At 44.1% G+C, this 22,500-nt stretch overlaps 1 protein-coding gene across 4 annotated transcripts in view; it reads right to left on the reverse strand.

The window, feature by feature from the left end:
* The window catches only part of LOC131348544 (disks large homolog 4), a 115,704-nt gene that overhangs the window by 62,625 nt on the left and 30,579 nt on the right, over positions 1–22,500 (reverse strand). Inside the window, exon 1 of one of the 4 annotated variants that reach the window (XM_058383610.1) lies at positions 9,048–9,229. The exons of 2 other annotated variants lie outside the window; for them this stretch is intronic. In XM_058383610.1, the coding sequence (XP_058239593.1) occupies positions 9,048–9,167 (120 nt within the window). In that variant the 5' untranslated portion in view covers positions 9,168–9,229. Of the gene's footprint in view, positions 1–9,047; positions 9,230–14,176; positions 14,319–22,500 lie in introns of those variants that run through there. One more of the 4 variants, XM_058383611.1, reaches the window with a different exon arrangement.

Consider the following 22,500-nt stretch of genomic DNA (forward strand, 5'->3'; position numbering starts at 1 on the left):
TACTGAAAATAATCCAGAATATACTGCACATGAAAGAGTTCAAACTAGGACATGGCCTTCGTTAGGATGAAGGTTCAGCTCAGTGGTTAAGAGTGATTCAAAGCATTGAATAAATACCATAAATATATACGATTTTAATGAATACATACATCTACATATAACAAAAGTGTTTATAAATATAATAATACAGTCGAGGAAACACCACAACATCACAGAACAGAGGAACTGCAGGAGAGAGTGGAGGGGCGGAGGGGTGGAGGGGCGGAGGGGTGGAGGGGCGCAGTCAGCAGGAATGGGTTAGATCACATTACACTGTGACAGCGAGAGAGAGAGAGAGAGAGAGAGAGAGAGACTCAGGGATTGAGGTAATATAAAAAAAGATGAGAGTCTAGAGAAAGATCTGGAAGAGAAAGAGAGGAAACAGAAAAGTGTGTGATTAGGACGAGTCGCTCCACACTGACCTGAGCTAAAAGATCAGCTTTATAAAGGAGGAGTGTCAGAGAACCTGCTGTTATTACAGCTTTATAAAGGAGGAGTGTCAGAGAACCTGCTGTTATTACAGCTTTATAAAGGAGGAGTGTCAGAGAACCTGCTGTTATTACAGATTTATAAAGGAGGAGTGTCGGAGAACCTGCTGTTATTACAGCTTTATAAAGGAGGAGTGTCGGAGAACCTGCTGTTATTACAGATTTATAAAGGAGGAGTGTCGGAGAACCTGCTGTTATTACAGCTTTATAAAGGAGGAGTGTCGGAGAACCTGCTGTTATTACAGCTTTATAAAGGAGGAGTGTCGGAGAACCTGCTGTTATTACAGCTTTATAAAGGAGGCGTGTCGGAGAACCTGCTGTTATTACAGCTTTATAAAGGAGGAGTGTCGGAGAACCTGCTGTTATTACAGATTTATAAAGGAGGAGTGTCGGAGAACCTGCTGTTATTACAGCTTTATAAAGGAGGAGTGTCAGAGAACCTGCTGTTATTACAGCTTTATAAAGGAGGAGTGTCAGAGAACCTGCTGTTATTACAGCTTTATAAAGGAGGAGTGTCAGAGAACCTGCTGTTATTACAGCTTTATAAAGGAGGAGTGTCAGAGAACCTGCTGTTATTACAGCTTTATAAAGGAGGAGTGTCGGAGAACCTGCTGTTATTACAGCTTTATAAAGGAGGAGTGTCGGAGAACCTGCTGTTATTACAGCTTTATAAAGGAGGAGTGTCGGAGAACCTGCTGTTATTACAGCTTTATAAAGGAGGAGTGTCAGAGAACCTGCTGTTATTACAGCTTTATAAAGGAGGAGTAGACCAGGCCATCCTGAAGGCTCCACAGAGCTGAGAGAGAAGTAGGGATGTAGGAGAGGAATGGAGGGGAGAAGAAACAGAGAGATGGAGGGATGGAGGGGAAAGGAGATAGAGGGATGTAGGGGAGAGAAGATAAAGGAGATAGACTGATGGAGGGATGGAGGGGAGAAGAAATAGAGAGATGGAGGGATGGAAGGGAGAGGAGATAGACGGATGGAGAGGAGAGGAGATAGAAGGATGGGGGGAGGAGATAGAGGGATGGAGAGGAGAGGAGATAGAAGGATGGGGGGAGGAGATAGAGGGATGGAGAGGAGACGGGATAGGAGGATGGGGGGAGATAGAGGGATGGAGGGGAGAAGAAATAGAGAGATGGAGGGATGGAGGGGAGAGGAGATAGAGGGATGTGGAGGAGATGAGATAGTGGGATGGAGAGATGCGGAGGAGAGGAGATAGAGGGATGAAGGGGAGAAGAAATAGAGAGATAGAGGGATTGAGAGGAGAAGAAATAGAGAGATAGAGGGATGGAGGGAAGAGTGAAGGTGATAAAGATTCAGTGGAGAAACAGAGCAAATCTTCCAGTGAAAGTGTAATAAAGAGGATTAAAGCTCGTTCTGATCGGGAACTCTAACCAGAGAAACCTTCAGCTTCCTGTTTCTGCACAGAAACACAAAACCACTAGAAAACAACAGAAACTGTGGCGTCTGACCCCTGACCTTACAGGACACTACACTTTACACGTGATCCTCATCACGTTTCTCTACGGCTGGTCACGTGACTAATAAATCATCACGTGAGACATGAAACAACACTGTGAGAAAAAACAACTTTACAGCGTTACAGTGAGTTCTGCTACTCTGAGTGAGAACACACACACACACACACACATCTACACACCCCTGGGGCACGTGAAGCAGAATTAGAGCAGAAATAAGGACAGTGGTGTGTTTACTCTTACATATGGGACAAACTTCATCTCAGGAGCAACAAACACTGCTGGAGAAACACAACCTTTTTACACACTCACATACACACACACACACTCACACATGCACACACTCACATACATATACACAGACACACACACACTCACACCACACACACACACACACACACACACTCACACACACACCACACACACACACACACACACTCACACACACACACACACACACACACACACTCACACACTCACACACACACACACACACTCACACACACACCACACACACACACACACACACTCACACACACACCACACACATACACACACACACACTCACACACACACACACACACACACTCACACACACACCACACACACACACACACACACACTCACACACACACCACACACACACACACACACACACTCACACACACACACACACACTCACACACCACACACACACACACACACACACACACACACACAAGGAACACTCCAGGTGTAACTGTACATACAGCCAACACACACTCACACATGCACACACTCACATACATATACACAGACACACACACACTCAGGCTTAGGAGGATCATGTTTTCCTGTGGGAATCTGGACAGGAGGTTATTGATCACCTGATTGGTCAGTTGCTCGGTGAACAGTGCGACTCTTCCTGTAATTGGATGAGAACAGGAGAGTATTGATCCTTCACCACAGTTTAGACAAAAACAACCAAGGACGTGGGGGAGGGGATACACACACACATACACACACACACATTTTTACTAATACCCAAAATTTTAAATTATTTAGACTAAACTACCTGAAAGTTTTTACCTCCTGACCAATCAGGTTGCAGCTTGGGGGTGGAGCTAAGATAGAAAAACCAAACTCTCTCTCTCTCTCACACACTCACACAACACACACACACATATACACAAACACTATATACACACATACACACAGACTCCCTTTCAGTGTTACATCAAAAAATCATCTCTCTCTCTCACACACACACACACACACACTGAGTTTTTCAGTCTGTTGGCTCTGTGAGATTTTTAACACTCCTCCCAGGATCCATCATCTCTCCCTCACCTGGATGATTTCTCCACACTGCTTTAACTCCACACTTTAAACACTAACTCTATTATTATTATATATTATATATATTATATATTACACCCTGACACACTACACACCCTGACACACTACACACACTACACACCCTGACACACTACACACACTACACACCCTGACACACTACACACCCTTACACACTACACACACTACACACCCTGACACACTACACACACTACACACCCTGACACACTACACACCCTTACACACTGCACACACTACACACCCTGACACACTACACACCCTGACACACTACACACACTACACACCCTGACACACTACACACCCTTACACACTGCACACACTACACACCCTGACACACTACACACACTACACACCCTGACACACTACACACACTACACACTGCACACACTACACACCCTGACACACTACACACACTACACACCCTGACACACTACACACCCTGACACACTACACACACTACACACCCTGACACACTACACACACTACACACCCTGACACACTACACACACTACACACCCTGACACACTACACACCCTGACACACTACACACCCTGACACACTACACACCCTTACACACTACACAGACTACACACCCTGACACACTACACACACCACACACTGCACACACTACACACCCTGACACACTACACACCCTGACACACTACACACACTACACACCCTGACACACTACACACCCTTACACACTGCACACACTACACACCCTGACACACTACACACACTACACACTGCACACACTACACACCCTGACACACTACACACACTACACACCCTGACACACTACACACCCTTACACACTGCACACACTACACACACTACACACCCTGACACACTACACACACTACACACTGCACACACTACACACCCTGACACACTACACACACTACACACCCTGACACACTACACACACTACACACCCTGACACACTACACACACTACACACCCTGACACACTACACACACTACACACCCTGACACACTACACACCCTTACACACTGCACACACTACACACACTACACACCCTGACACACTACACACCCTGACACACTACACACCCTGACACACTACACACACTACACACCCTGACACACTACACACCCTGACACACTACACACACTACACACCCTGACACACTACACACACTACACACCCTGACACACTACACACCCTTACACACTACACACACTACACACCCTGACACACTACACACCCTGACACACTACACACACTACACACCCTGACACACTACACACCCTTACACACTACACACACTTCACACCCTGACACACTACACACACTTCACACCCTGACACACTACACACCCTTACACACTACACACACTACACACCCTTACACACTACACACACTTCACACCCTGACACACTACACACCCTTACACACTACACACACTACACACCCTTACACACTACACACACTACACACCCTTACACCCTACACACCCTTACACACTACACACACTACACACCCTGACACACTACACACACTACACACCCTTACACCCTACACACTACACACACTACACACCCTGACACACTACACACACTACACACCCTGACACACTACACACACTACACACCCTGACACACTACACACACTTCACACCCTGACACACTACACACACTTCACACCCTGACACACTACACACCCTTACACACTACACACACTACACACCCTTACACCCTACACACCCTTACACACTACACACACTACACACCCTTACACACTACACACACTACACACCCTTACACCCTACACACCCTTACACACTTCACACCCTGACACACTACACACCCTTACACACTACACACACTTCACACCCTGACACACTACACACCCTTACACACTACACACACTACACACCCTTACACCCTACACACCCTTACACACTACACACACTACACACCCTGACACACTACACACTACACACACTACACACACTGACACACTACACACACTACACACCCTTACACACTACACACACTACACACCCTTACACACTACACACACTACACACCCTGACACACTACACACACTACACACCCTGACACACTACACACACTTCACACCCTGACACACTACACACCCTTACACACTACACACACTACACACCCTTACACACTACACACCCTGACACACCCTTACACACTACACACACTACACACCCTTACACACTACACACACTACACACCCTTACACCCTACACACCCTTACACACTTCACACCCTGACACACTACACACCCTTACACACTAAACACACTTCACACCCTGACACACTACACACCCTTACACACTACACACACTACACACCCTGACACACTACACACACTACACACCCTTACACACTACACACACTACACACCCTGACACACCCTTACACACTACACACACTACACACCCTTACACACTACACACACACTACACACCTTACACACTACACACACTACACACCCTGACACACCCTTACACACTACACACCCTGACACACTACACACACTTCACACCCTTACACACTACACACACTACACACCCTTACACCCTACACACCTCTTACACACTACACACCCTACACACACACACACTACACACCTCTTACACACTACACACTACACACTCTTACACCCTACACACCTCTTACACACTACACACACTACACACCCTTACACACTGCACACACTACACACCCTTACACACATCACTAACATCACACACTACACACCCTTTCACACTACGCTCACTACACACACTTCACACACTACATACCCTTACACACTACACACACTACACACCCTGACACACTACACACACTACACACCCTGACACACTACACACACTTCACACCCTGACACACTACACACCCTTACACACTACACACACTACACACCCTTACACCCTACACACACTACACACCCTTACACACTACACACACTACACACCCTTACACACTACACACACTACACACCCTGACACACTACACACACTACACACTACACACACTACACACCCTTACACACTACACACACTACACACCCTGACACACCCTTACACACTACACACCCTGACACACTACACACACTTCACACCCTGACACACTACACACACTACACACCCTTACACACTACACACCCTTACACACTACACACACTACACACCCTTACACACTACACACCCTTACACACTACACACACTACACACCCTTACACACTACACACACTACACACCCTGACACACCCTTACACACTACACACCCTGACACACTACACACACTTCACACCCTTACACACTACACACACTACACACCCTTACACCCTACACACCCTTACACACTACACACCCTTACACACTACACACACTACACACCCTTACACACTACACACTACACACCCTTACACCCTACACACCCTTACACACTACACACACTACACACCCTTACACACTACACACACTACACACCCTTACACACATCACAAACTTCACACACTACACACCCTTACACACTACGCACACTACACACACTTCACACACTACATACCCTTACACACTACACACACTACATACCCTTACACACTACACACACTACACACACTTCATGTGAAACGGGATAAGAATCTCATCAGCAGAACATTCTACATGTATCATATGGATGTTCTGTCACGACTCCCTCGTCATACTTCAGTTTCCTGAGAACAGAGAGAGTTCCTCATTAGGACATTCCCACACTCAGGCTCTCCCCAGAACTGATGCATGACCGCCGCCCCTCAGGCCGTGTCATTACCTGCTCTTACACTCAGTGTGGAGTGAACTGACCACCAGTGGGTCACCTGCATGCTGGACCGAACTGGACTGAACTCATTACACCTGGTTGGATGTCACACATCATTTCCTCATAAGGAACCCCCCCCCCAACACACACACACATCTATTACATCAGACCTCCTCATCTCAAACTTCTGCTGCTGTTAGAACACTGCCTTCATCTGTGAGCATAGTGATAGAACACGCCACGTCTGAGAGAGAGAGAGACTGGGAGAGTGAGAGAGAGCGAGAGAGAGAGAGAGAGACTGGGAGAGTGAGAGAGAGAGAGCGAGAGAGAGAGAGAGAGAGAGAGACTGGGAGAGTGAGAGAGAGAGAGCGAGAGAGAGAGAGAGAGAGAGAGAGAGAGACAGTCTAGACTGAAGAATAGACTGAAAAAGATTATGAGATGAAGAAAGAGACAGACGGAATGTTTTGACTGCTGTCTCTCTCTCCACAACACACTGTTAATGTTTTTTGTGCACAAAGCTTCCTTCTGTTCTCTCTCTCTCCCAGTCTATTCCCCCCCCCTCTCCCAGTCTATCTCTCTCTCTCTCTTACTCTCCCAGTCTGTCTCTCTCTCTCTCTCTCTCTATTTGATACTGATATCTTTCTGATCAACCCAAAGTAGCTTAGCATTAGCATGACCATCTACAGTAAAAGTGATCAATAACATGAGATTAGATTTCTCCCTGTCTCTCTCTCCTTCCCTCTCTCTCTCCTTCCCTCCCTCTCTCTGCCTCCATCTCTCTCTCCCTCAGTTTAAACACAACACTTCTTGCACACTGAGATTTTTTGAGATATTTAGCAGTGTTTAAATATTTATGCGGGTTAAACACTGTGAAACTGACACACACACACAGGTTTATATTAAAACCGAAAATAATAATGAAGAGCTTTTACTCGCAATCAATAAAATTCACAACAGAATTCATGAGCTTATTACAGTCACTCAATTCAGCTCAGAACGAATAAAAGCTGGCTGTCTACATCATCATCATCATCATCATCATCATCATCATCTCTAAAGTTGAGTTACTCTGAATCTCCTAAACTGAGCCCTCCACAGTCCTGACTTCCTCCTGCTCCAGCTCCTCGTGCCTGTGGAATGAAGTGAAGATCTCAGGAAAATTTCACACTCTGGTGTGTATCAGGATCTGGGTTTCAGCGTCACACTCTGGTGTGTATCAGGATCTGGGTTTCAGCGTCACACTCTGGTGTGTATCAGGATCTGGGTTTCAGCGTCACACTCTGGTGTGTATCAGGATCTGGGTTTCAGCGTCACACTCTGGTGTGTATCAGGATCTGGGTTTCAGCGTCACACTCTGGTGTGTATCAGGATCTGGGTTTCAGCGTCACACTCTGGTGTGTATCAGGATCTGGGTTTCAGCGTCACACTCTGGTGTGTAAAACCCTGCATGTGATGTGATCTGCTCCAGGGTTCAGAGCTGAGCGTTCACACACAGAAGAGGAGTGAAGCTGGATCGTTCTCCTCTGATGTGTGATGTTTCAGATCGACTGATGATGTTTGACTTTTTCTTTCTCTCCCTGCAGGGATAATGACAGTGAGGAGGTGGACGTGTCATTTATTTGCTCATTTCCATGTTTTTATCCTCTCATTAATTCAGCAGTCTGAGAACCACAGCAGCAGCAGCAGCACTTTGAGTCTTTGTCCTCAGAGATGGAGATGATCTGAACATCCTTATTAAAAGAAAAACCCCAATGCTAATGCTGGAAAAAAAAACACGATTAGCTGCTAAGATCCACCACTTCACTTCACACACACACCACACTCCTACTAAACTTCCCTCATGTCCATTTCACAAATCAGGAATTGTACCTGCATCCCTCCCTTACCTTACAGCCGAACATGAGGGACAGAGTCCGGTTACTGCACACGAGCTTACACTGACACATCACCGGAGACAAACACTTCAGATTCCTCCACGGTGGAGACATCATCACAGCGGCAGCCATGAGAGAGAGAGTGAGAGAGAGAAAGAGAGAGAGAGAGAGAGACAGGCGCGCGACGGCCGGCCGGTACCGAGAGAAGCACGCGAGAGTCGGGGATTTTCTCTTTAAAGCGCGCGAAGGACAGAGAGAGAGAGAGAGAGAGAGAGAGAGTGAAAGACGGCGAGCTGATAAGAGGAGTGAGGCGGGATCTGCTTACACTGCAAGGTTACACACACACACACACACGCTACCAACCTTAAAGGGGAAGAGTATAATCCTGACATTAGAGCTTTAAATGTGATCGTTTTTATTCTTTATCATTCAATCTGATCAAAAATTTCCCATTTTTGCCAAATCAAAACAAAATGTAAACAATTTACAAACAAGAACAATCGAGAACATTCAACACTTCTGTCCTTTTCTTCACATTTTTAGGTCCAGAAGTGTGAGACATGCCGAAGTGTGATAAATTAGATTTATTCTATAAGAAATCAGAATTTGAATGTTTGCATTAGAATCCCATCAGAGGCACGTGGGCGGAGATAAAACAGCACTCATCACTGATTGGTCACAACACAAAATCACACACTCACACTCTGTCTAGCGCGAGACGGAGATCTGCAGCAGTGGAACAGCCTTATGAACAATGTACAAGACTACACTGATTACAGAAACACTCAGGAAGAACAACTGTCAGAATAAACACACATACACACACACACACACATATATATATATATATATACATACACATACACACACATACACACACACATATGTACATACACAGACACACACATACAAACACACACACACTCATTAATACACACACACACACACACACACAAACACACACAGGTTGGGGGTTTGTAAATGTCGCCCTCTGGTGGCCTGATAATGAAGAGCTCTGTCCATGGTGCTGAACTCCAGGAATCACGTGACTGCCTATTGTTATTAACGCGCCCCTACGGAGTTTAACTCTCCTCCATCATCTTAAAAGCCTGTTTATTAATATTTAATAAACACTCTTTTTATTAACTGTTTATTAGCACTCCATAAACACCTGTGTAATGCTCACAATACACAATACAACACAAAGCTCTGCACACAGTGGCAGGGTGGCCCCCCTCCACCCCTTCAGCTGACCACTGAGCAGATATCATTTGTATGGTGGTTTCTTCTCAGCACAGCACTAACACTGACATCAAGCGTTCATTTTTCTGAACACTTTTGTTCAGGATGCACAGTACTGTGCTTTTAATACACAGCGCCGCTGAATGAGCACGTGACCTTGCAGCTGGGCAGCTCGCGCTCTGACTGGAGCTCTAGAAAGCCGCTACACCGTTTCTTTGGTAACGGATCGTTCCACTTGTGTCGGATGGCATGTGTGTGTGTGGGGGGGGGGATTACGTCACGTTGCGAATGGACTGTCCGGTACATCCGGTGGTGATTCAGAGCAGATTTAACACGTCAGTGTGCGTTATAACAATTTTACAGACAATGCGACAACACAACTGATCTGTTAGGAACTTTCGGTCTCGCACTGAAACTACTTTGAACTGAAACTGGAGGTTGACCTGCGGTTGCCATAGCCACCGTGTAGCTGCGCGTGCGCGCGCACAAAGGCGGATGTGGAGAGAGAGAGAGAGAAAGTGAAAGTCGCCATTGTGCATTCATCTCAGGAGTGACTGCGGCGCGAGGCTCCCCGGGTCTTTGGTGACGTCAGCGCTTCAAATGGAACGGAAGCGAGCGACCGCACGCTCCAAATTAAGCCGGTAGTGGCGCGTGAGCACAACGCACTTCTTCTTCTTCCCTTACACCCACCCAGCCCACCCTCAGTCCACCCCCGCGCGCTTCTCCCGCTACTAAACGTTGTCTTTGTGTCCTGTTCGGTGAAGTGTGAGTGTGGATTAGGACACCGCCCACACCGATGCTTCTGGTCAGTAGTAGTGTAAGGAAAGCATGAGATCAGTACGTGTCGTCAGAGGCCATGTTTGGAACGCGAGCATGGCGGAAGTGGTGGGAGGTGTGTGTTTGTAGGTGCGTGGGTTCCCGTATTCACGGGTTTTATGGGCAAAAAGATGACCACATGGTTTCCATGGATATGAGATCAAAGATGCAGTGCAGTGAGAAACTCTCTCTCTCTGTCTGTCTGTCTGCCTCCCTCTCTCCCTCAATGTCTCTCTCTCTCTCTCAATGTCTGTCTCTCTCCCTCTCCCTCTCTCACACAATGTCTGTCTCTCTCTCTCTCTCTCTCTCTCTCTCTCAATGTCTGTCTGTCTGTCTCTCTCTCCCTCTCTCTCTCTCTCATACAATGTCTGTCTGTCTGTCTGTCTCTCTCTCTCTCTCTCTCTCTCTCTCTCTCTCAATGTCTGTCTGTCTGTCTCTCTCTCCCTCTCTCTCTCTCTCATACAATGTCTGTCTGTCTGTCTCTCTCTCTCTCTCATACAATGTCTGTCTGTCTGTCTCTCTCTCTCTCTCTCTCTCTCAATATCTGTCTGTGTCTCTCTCAATGTCTGTCTGTCTCTCTCTCTCTCTCTCAATGAATGTCTGTCTCTCTCTCTCTCTCTCTCTCTCTCTCTCTCTCTCTCAGTGTGTGTTCATCATGACAATGTTCATGGCTGTGTTTTTCCTCCATGAGTGTTTGCTGATAATCACACAACATGCAGCCAGAGTGGATCAATAATGAAGAACTTCTTAAGTATCAGACTTCATCAGTCAGATACAGCCACACACACACACACACAGGCACACACACACATTTCCCATGATGCACTGCACCAGGACAGATCACTCTACAGCTCTCAGGTTAAACTCAGAGAGAGATGGAGGGACTTCCCACCCTGAGCCTGCTCCGTTTCCATGGTTACATCTGCAGGGGCGGGGATTCCCTACTGCACACTGGTGGTGCATGAGTGTTACAAACAGCACACACACACACACCATATATACACCACATATATATAATTAATATGGTGTCCTGTATAAATATACTACTCCATAATTATTGGCACCCTTCTCCAGCCTCTGCACATTTCACTGAAAACACTGGAAAATTTCACTGAAAAAACTTTATATCTTTTTCTTTTTTTAAATGCATCATTTTCATGCCAAAGTTCTTTTCAAAAGTATTTGCCCCCCACTAAGAACATGTTAGACTTGATGTAGTACGGAATGGAGATGATTGTAGATTATTTTCTGTGATGGTTTCTGTGTGAGTGTGTCCTGTGTCGCTGGGGTATGAGGTACGAGCTCACACACCTAGAGATTTCCAATAATACACAAACCTTGAGTGTCAGCTGATATTATAAACACATCTGATCTGTTACTAAGAATGTTTTTAAGTTTAAGCACTTCACTTTCAACAAAATATGGAAAAATATATTATAACTCTTTAATTAACATATCTTTTATTTTATGTCATAAACTGTTAATAGTTTATTATTGTGTAAATACAATAAAATGAATCCCAACAATCAGTCTCTTCACATGCAAACATTTACAGATTAAAAAACAAATCCAGTGGTGATCCAGTAGGGTATCACATCTGCACCATCAGTAATAAAGTCTTCATCAGGATTCAGAGAAACAGAATAAACAGCTACATATCTGAGGTCAGTCTCTGGATACGAGCCTCGTTTAAACCCTGAGATTGGCGCTAATGCAGACATGAATGCGATGGAGGATGGAAGCAGAATCGCAGGACGTCACGCTGGAATGAGAGGAAGTGAAGTTCATGCAGTGATTCAGCAGCCAATCAGGTGACGGCAAAAACAAGACAAAATACAATGGCTGATTTGTAATTTACATAACAGAGCAGGTGCACAGGTGTTTCTAATAAAGTGGACTAATTACACATCTATATCTTAAAGCTCAAAATATCACATATGGATTATTTATTACATTCATTTTTTATATGAAGGATACGAATAATTATGGAAGCTGCTGTAAGTAGGGGTTCTGGGTACAGAGGAAATGTTATTGTTAATTAGCTGGCTAGCTAATGATGCTAGTTTAGTATACTGTGCACACACACACACACACACACACAGACTGTAGAGGAATTCGGGGGCGGGGCTTAAAACAGCTTCAGCAGACGAGAGATCATAAAGCTGCTGCTTCATAACGACAGCAGAGAATGACTTAGCAGAAATTCACATTCTCTCTCTCTCTCTCTCTCTCTCTCTCTCTCTCTCTCTCTCACACACACACACACAAACACAGATTATCCCTATGACTGACCTTTGACCCTCTCTGATGTAGACAGGAAGCCTGTGTCACTGAGTCATATATATAATAATATACAATAAACCTGAGAGTAATGGGGGTGGGGGGGAGGTTGAAAATTTTAAACTGAACTGAGAGAGACAGTTCAGAGAGAGACAGACGGATAGATAGGGAGAGAATAGGGAGAGAGAGAGAGAGTTTGATGTAGTGTTTATAGTAAGTAACCAACAATTCCAGTCTGTCTGTCTGCCTGTCTGTCTGTCTGCCTCCCAGGCTTTCATTTTCCAGTCATTTTATCTGTCTTCTCTCTCTGTCTCTCTCATATTCAACAAGTGCATGAAGTTGCTCTTCATGCTACACACCAAAGCAATAGACAAACACACACACACACACACACACACACACACACAAACACTGCAGATGTTTTCCACCCAGTAATGAAATCCACAGCACTATACAACCCACACACACACACACACACACGTACCATAATTCATAGCATAGCTAAGTAACCTCCAGATGTCACACGCACACACAAACACACACATTCACAGACACACACACACACACATTCACAGACACACACACACACACATTCACAGACACGCACAGAGTCTGTATTTTTAGGCAGAATCAACAAGATGTCTGATCTCACATAAACAACCCAAAACCTGGACACTGCACCGCAGAGAAAAAGAGACAGAAAGAGAGACAGATGAATATAGACAGAGAAAGAGAGAGAGAGAGAGATGGAGAGAGAGAGAGGAGGATGGAGATTCCTTGGACCACAGGAAAAACATACGTACCACGCAAGAGCAGAGCGAAGGCAGTTTAGTGCGAGCCTTCATCAGAGACACATATGCAAGAGCAGCCGAGAGAAAACCCACCAGCACGGAGGAGAGGAGAGAGGGATGAGGAGAGGAGGGGGGAGAGGGGAGGGGGTCTCTGTGATAGGTAAATATAAAATAAAATGAAATGAGGAATAGAGGACAAGCAGGGGGCGGGGTGGTAGTAATGGGGGGGGTGAGAGGGAGGGAAAAGGGGAGATAGAAGAAAGAGAGAGGGGGAGAGAGGGAGAGTTGGGGAAAGGTCTGGGTCTAAATGGACTAATCAGGACAGAAAGAAACCTGGCAGATAGAACCGCCTCTGAGTCACACGGTCTGTTCATAAACGACAGAAAGAGAGAGAGAGCGCGAGAGAGAGAGAGAAACTCACCCACGCTATTTCTCTCTCTTCCATATTACACACATATAGACCTGTTTATATTCACCTGCCTGTTTATATTCTCTCTCTCTCTCTCTCTCTCTCGCTCTCTCTCGCTCTCTTACACCCTCTTTATATTTTCATTTCTTTCTCTCATTCTCAGTCTGCCTCACTCTCTTTCCATCTTTCAGGCAACAAGAAGAGAGAGAGACAGAAGAGAGAGACTGAAGAAGAAGAGAGAGACAGAATGAGAGAGAGAAAAGAGACAGAAGAAGAGAGACAGAAAAAGAGAGAGATACAGAAGAGAGAGGGAGAGACAGAAGAGAGGGAGACAGATGAAGAAGAGAGACAGAAAAAGATAGAGACTAAAGAAAGAGAGAGAGAGGGTGTGAGACACAGTTCCCACTCTCCTATTTTCAGACATTCATATTTCAAACCCAAGGGTGCCAATAATTTTGGAACTGTTCTAGTGGGCGTGGCCACACTTCTTCATCAGCAGGTCACATGACCTACATGTCTGTAGCATGTAGCTATGAGTTAGGAGCTCAGTGATGTCACTAAAAGTGGGTAGGCGTTGTGTCTAGACCCCACCCTTTTCCACCTCCTCTACATTTCAGTGTCCAGTGTTTGAGACTCAGAGGCGGTCAGAAAGAGCCAGTGCTTCCTGGACACTGTGAAGAGAAAAAAACACATCCTCTTTTCCTCCCAGGAGTAAAGCAAAGTTTCCACTCAGACCAGTTCACCTGCACACACTTCTCCTCATCGCTTCACACAACCAACAACACGGGACAGACAAGAGTAACACAATACACACAATACACACAATACACACAGTACACACAATACAGACAGTACACACAATACACACAGTACACACAATACACACAGTACACACAATACACACAATACACACAGTACACACAATACACACAGTACACAAAATACACACAATACACACAGCACACACAATACACACAGTACACACAATACACACAGTACACACAATACACACAATACACACAGTACACACAATACACACAGTACACAAAATACACACAATACACACAGCACACACAATACACACAGTACACAAAATACACACAATACACACAGCACACACAATACACACAGTACACACAATACACACAGTACACAAAATACACACAATACACACAGTACACACAATACAGACAGTACACACAATACACACAGTACACAAAATACACACAATACACACAGTACACACAATACACACAGTACACAAAATACACACAATACACACAGCACACACAATACACACAGTACACACAATACACACAGTACACACAATACACACAGTACACAAAATACACACAATACACACAGTACACACAATACACACAGTACACAAAATACACACAATACACACAGCACACACAATACACACAGTACACAAAATACACACAATACACACAGTACACACAATACATACAGTACACAAAATACACACAATACACACAGCACACACAATACACACAGTACACAAAATACACACAATACACACAGTACACACAGCACACACAGCACACAAAATACACACAGCACACACAATACACACAGTACACACAACACACAGCACACAAAATACACACAGCACACACAATACAGACAGCACACACAGTACACAAAATACACACAGTACACACAGTACACAAAATACACACAATACACACAGCACACACAGCACACACAGTACACAAAATACACACAATACACACAGCACACACAATACACACAGCACACACAATACACACAGCACACAAAATACACACAGCACACACAATACACACAGCACACAAAATACACACAGCACATACAATACACACAGCACACAAAATACACACAGTACACACAATACACACAGCACACAAAATACACACAGCACATACAATACACACAGCACACAAAATACACACAGTACACACAGTACACACAGCACACAAAATACACACAGCACATACAATACACACAGTACACACAATACACACAACACACACAGTACACACAATACACACAGCACACAAAATACACACAGCACACAACACACACAGTACACACAATACACACAACACACACAGTACACACAATACACACAGCACACAAAATACACACAGCACATACAATACACACAGTACACACAATACACACAACACACACAGTACACACAATACACACAGCACACAAAATACACACAGCACACACAATACACACAATACACACAGCACACAAAATACACACAGCACACACAATACACACAGCACACAACACACACAGTACACACAATACACACAGCACACACAATACACACAATACACACAACACACACAGTACACACAATACACACAGCACACAAAATACACACAGCACACACAATACACACAGCACACAACACACACAGTACACACAATACACACAGCACACAAAATACACACAGCACACAAAATACACACAATACACACAACACACACAGTACACACAATACACACAGCACACACAATACACACAACACACACAGTACACACAATACACACAGCACACACAATACACACAACACACACAGTACACACAATACACACAGCACACACAGTACACAAAATACACACAATACACACAGCACACACAATAATACACACACACAATAATAATAAGCACACACAATACACACAGCACACACAGTACACACAACACACACAGTACACACAATACACACAGCACACAAAATACACACAGCACACACAATACACACAATACACACAATCACAATAACACACACACAGTAATAACACAATACACACAGCACACATAACAATACACACAGTACACAACAATACACAATACAACACACACAGTACACACACAATACACACAGCACACAAAATACACACAGCACACACAATACACACAATACACACAGCACACAAAATACACACAGCACACACAATACACACAGCACACAACACACACAGTACACACAGTACACACAATACACACAGCACACAAAATACACACAGCACACACAGTACACACAGTACACACAATACACACAGCACACAACACACACAGTACACACAATACACACAGCACACACAATACACACAATACACACAACACACACAGTACACACAATACACACAGCACACAAAATACACACAGCACACAAAATACACACAGCACACAACACACACAGTACACACAATACACACAGCACACAAAATACACACAGCACAATAACTGTTAACAATAATAATACACAACAATACACAATAACAACACACACAGTACACACAATACACACAGCACACAGCAATACACACAACACACACACACAGCACAATAACACACAATACACAATACACAATAATACACAACAACACACACAATATCACAATACAGCACACAATAACAATAATGCAACAACAATAGCACACACAGTACACACAATACACACAGCACACACAATACACACAACACACACAGTACACACAATACACACAGCACACACAGTACACAAAATACACACAATACACACAGCACACACAATACACACAGCACACACAGTACACACAACACACACAGTACACACAATACACACAGCACACAAAATACACACAGCACACACAATACACACAATACACACAACACACACAGTAAACACAATACACACAGCACACACAATACACACAGTACACACAATACACACAACACACACAGTACACACAATACACACAGCACACAAAATACACACAGCACACACAATACACACAATACACACAGCACACAATACACACAGCACACAATACACACAGCACACAATACACACAATACACACAGCACACAATACACACAGCACACAATACACACAGCACACATCACACAATACACACAGCACACAATACACACAGCACACAATACACACAGCACACAATACACACAGCACACAATACACACAGCACACATCACACAATACACACAGCACACAGCACACAATACACACAGCACACAATACACACAGCACACAATACACACAGCACACAATACACACAGCACACAGCACACAATACACACAGCACACAAAATACACACAGCACACAAAATACACACAATACACACAACACACACAGTACACACAATACACACAGCACACACAATACACACAACACACACAGTACACACAATACACACAGCACACACAATACACACAACACACACAGTACACACAATACACACAGCACACAAAATACACACAGCACACACAATACACACAATACACACAACACACACAGTACACACAATACACACAGCACACACAATACACACAGTACACACAATACACACAACACACACAGTACACACAATACACACAGCACACAAAATACACACAGCACAATAATAACACACATACACACAACACACACAATACACACAATACACACAGCACACAACAATACACAACAATACACAACAACACACACAGTACACACACAATACACACAGCACACAAAAACACACACAATACACATACACACAGCACACACAATACACACAATACACACAACACACACAGTACACACAATACACACAGCACACACATAATATACACACAACACACACAGTACACACAATAATCACACAGCACACACAATAGTTACACACAGCACACACAATAAGCAACACACCACAATAATACACAGCAACACACACAGTACACACAATACACACACACAGCACACACAATACACACACACATACACACACACACACACAGTACACACACATACAGTAATAACACAGCACACACAATACAGCACAGTACACACACATACACACACACACACACAGTACACACAATAACACAATACAGCACAATACACACAAAATACACACAGCACACACAATACACACAATACACACAACACACACAGTACACACAATACACACAGCACACACAATACACACAGTACACACAGTACACACAGTACACACAATACACAATACACACAGTACACACAGTACACACAGTACACACAGCACACACAATACACACAGTACACACAGTACACACAGCACACACAATACACAATACACACAGTACACACAGTACACACAGCACACACAATACACACAGTACACACAACACACACAGTACACACAATACACACAGCACACACAATACACAATACACACAGTACACACAATACACACAGTATGCACAGTACACACAACACACACAGTACACACAATACACACAGTACACACAGTACACACAATACACACAGTACACACAATACACACAATACACACAGTACACATAAAACACACAGTATGCACAGTACACACAACACACACAGTACACACAATACACACAGCACACACAATACACAATACACACAGTACACACAGTACACACAGTACACACAAAACACACATCACACAAAATACACAATACACACAGTACACACAATATACACAATACACACAGTACACACAATATACACAATACACACAGTACACATAAAACACACATCACACACAATACACAATACACACAGTACACACAATAAACACATCACACACAATACACAATACACACAGTACACACAATACACCCAGTACACACAGTACACACAGTACACACAAAACACACATCACACAAAATACACAATACACACAGTACACACAATATACACAATACACACAGTACACATAAAACACACATCACACACAATACACAATACACACAGTACACACAATACACACAGCACACACAGTACACATAAAACACACAGCACACACACAATACACATAAAACACACAATACACACAGCACACACAGCACATACACAATACACACAATACACATAAAACACACAGCATACACACAGTACACACATCACACACAGTACACATAAAACACACAGCACACACACAATACACATAAAACACACAATACACACAGCACACACAGCACATACACAATACACACAATACACATAAAACACACAGCATACACACAGTACACACATCACACACAATACACATAAAACACACAGCATACACAATACACAATACACACAGTACACACAATACACACAGCACACACAACACACACAGTACACACAATACACACAGCACACACAATACACAATACACACAGTACACACAGTACACACAATACACACAGTACACATAAAACACACATCATACACAATACACAATACACACAGTACACACAATACACACAGCACACACAGTACACATAAAACACACAGCACACACACAATACACATAAAACACACAATACACACAGCACACACAGCACATACACAATACACACAATACACATAAAACACACAGCATACACACAGTACACACATCACACACAATACACATAAAACACACAGCATACACAATACACACAGCACACACAATACACACAGCACACACAGCACATACACAATACACACAATACACATAAAACACACAGCACACACAATACACACAATACACACAATACACATAAAACACACAGCATACACAATACACAATACACACAGGACACACAATACACAGCACACACAGCACACACACAATACACATAAAACACACAGCACACACAATACACAATACACACAGTACACACAGTACATACATAATACACAATACACACAGGACACACAATACTAACAATACACACAATATACAAAACACACAGTATACACAGTACACAATACACACAATACTAACAATACACAAATACACACACCTACTTCACAAAATCAGATTCATGAATCAACACACTTCATTATTACACGTGTGTTCTGAATGTTTTTATGTTTATCACTTAATGAGGTAAATAGCAGCTCTGACTGTAGCGCAGGTATATACAGGGGTTGGACAATGAAACTGAAACACTGGCCAATTTAGTGTTGGAGGTTTCATGGCTAAATTTGACCAGCCTGGTGGCCAATCTTCATTGATTGCACATTCCACCAGTAAGAGCAGAGTGTGAAGGTTTAATTAGCAGAGTAATAGCACAGTTTTGCTTAAAATATTGCAATGTACACAACATTATGGGAGACATATCAGAGTTCAAAAGAGGACAAATTGTTGGTGCACGTCTCGCTGGCGCATCTGTGACTAAGACAGCAAGTCTTTGTGATGTATCAAGAGCCACGGTATCCAGGGTAATGTCAGCATACCACCAAGAAGGACGAACCACATCCAACAGGAGTAACTGTGGACGCAAGAGGAAGCTGTCTGAAAGGGATGTCCGGGTGCTAACCCGGATTGTATCCAAAAAACATAAAACCACAGCTGCCCAACTCACTGCAGAATTAAATGTGCACCTCAACTCTCCTGTTTCCACCAAAACTGTCCGTCGGGAGCTCCACAGGGTCAATGTACATGGCCGAGCTGCTATAGCCAAACCTTTGGTCACTTGTGGCAATGCCAAACGTCGGTTTCAATGGTGCCAGCAGCGAAAATCTTGGGCTGTGGACAATGTGAAACATGTATTGTTCTCTGATGAGTCCACCTTCACTGTCTTTCCCACATCCGGGAGAGTTACGGTGTGGAGAAGCCCCAAAGAAGCGTACCACCCAGACTGTTGCATGTCCAGAGTGAAGCATGGGGGTGGATCAGTGATGGTTTGGGCTGCAATATCATGGCATTCCCTAGGCCCAATACTTGTGCTAGATGGGCGCGTCACAAGGACTACCGAACCATTCTGGAGGACCATGTGCACCCAATGGTTCAAACATTGTATCCTGAAGGCGGTGCCATGTATCAGGATGATAATGCACCAATACACACAGCAAGACTGGTGACAGAGTGGTTTGATGAACATGAAAGTGAAGTTGAACATCTCCCATGGCCTGCACAGTCACCA

This window comes from Hemibagrus wyckioides, linkage group LG28 (genome assembly GCF_019097595.1).
Source record: "Hemibagrus wyckioides isolate EC202008001 linkage group LG28, SWU_Hwy_1.0, whole genome shotgun sequence".
NCBI classification, from domain to species: Eukaryota; Metazoa; Chordata; class Actinopteri; order Siluriformes; family Bagridae; genus Hemibagrus; species Hemibagrus wyckioides.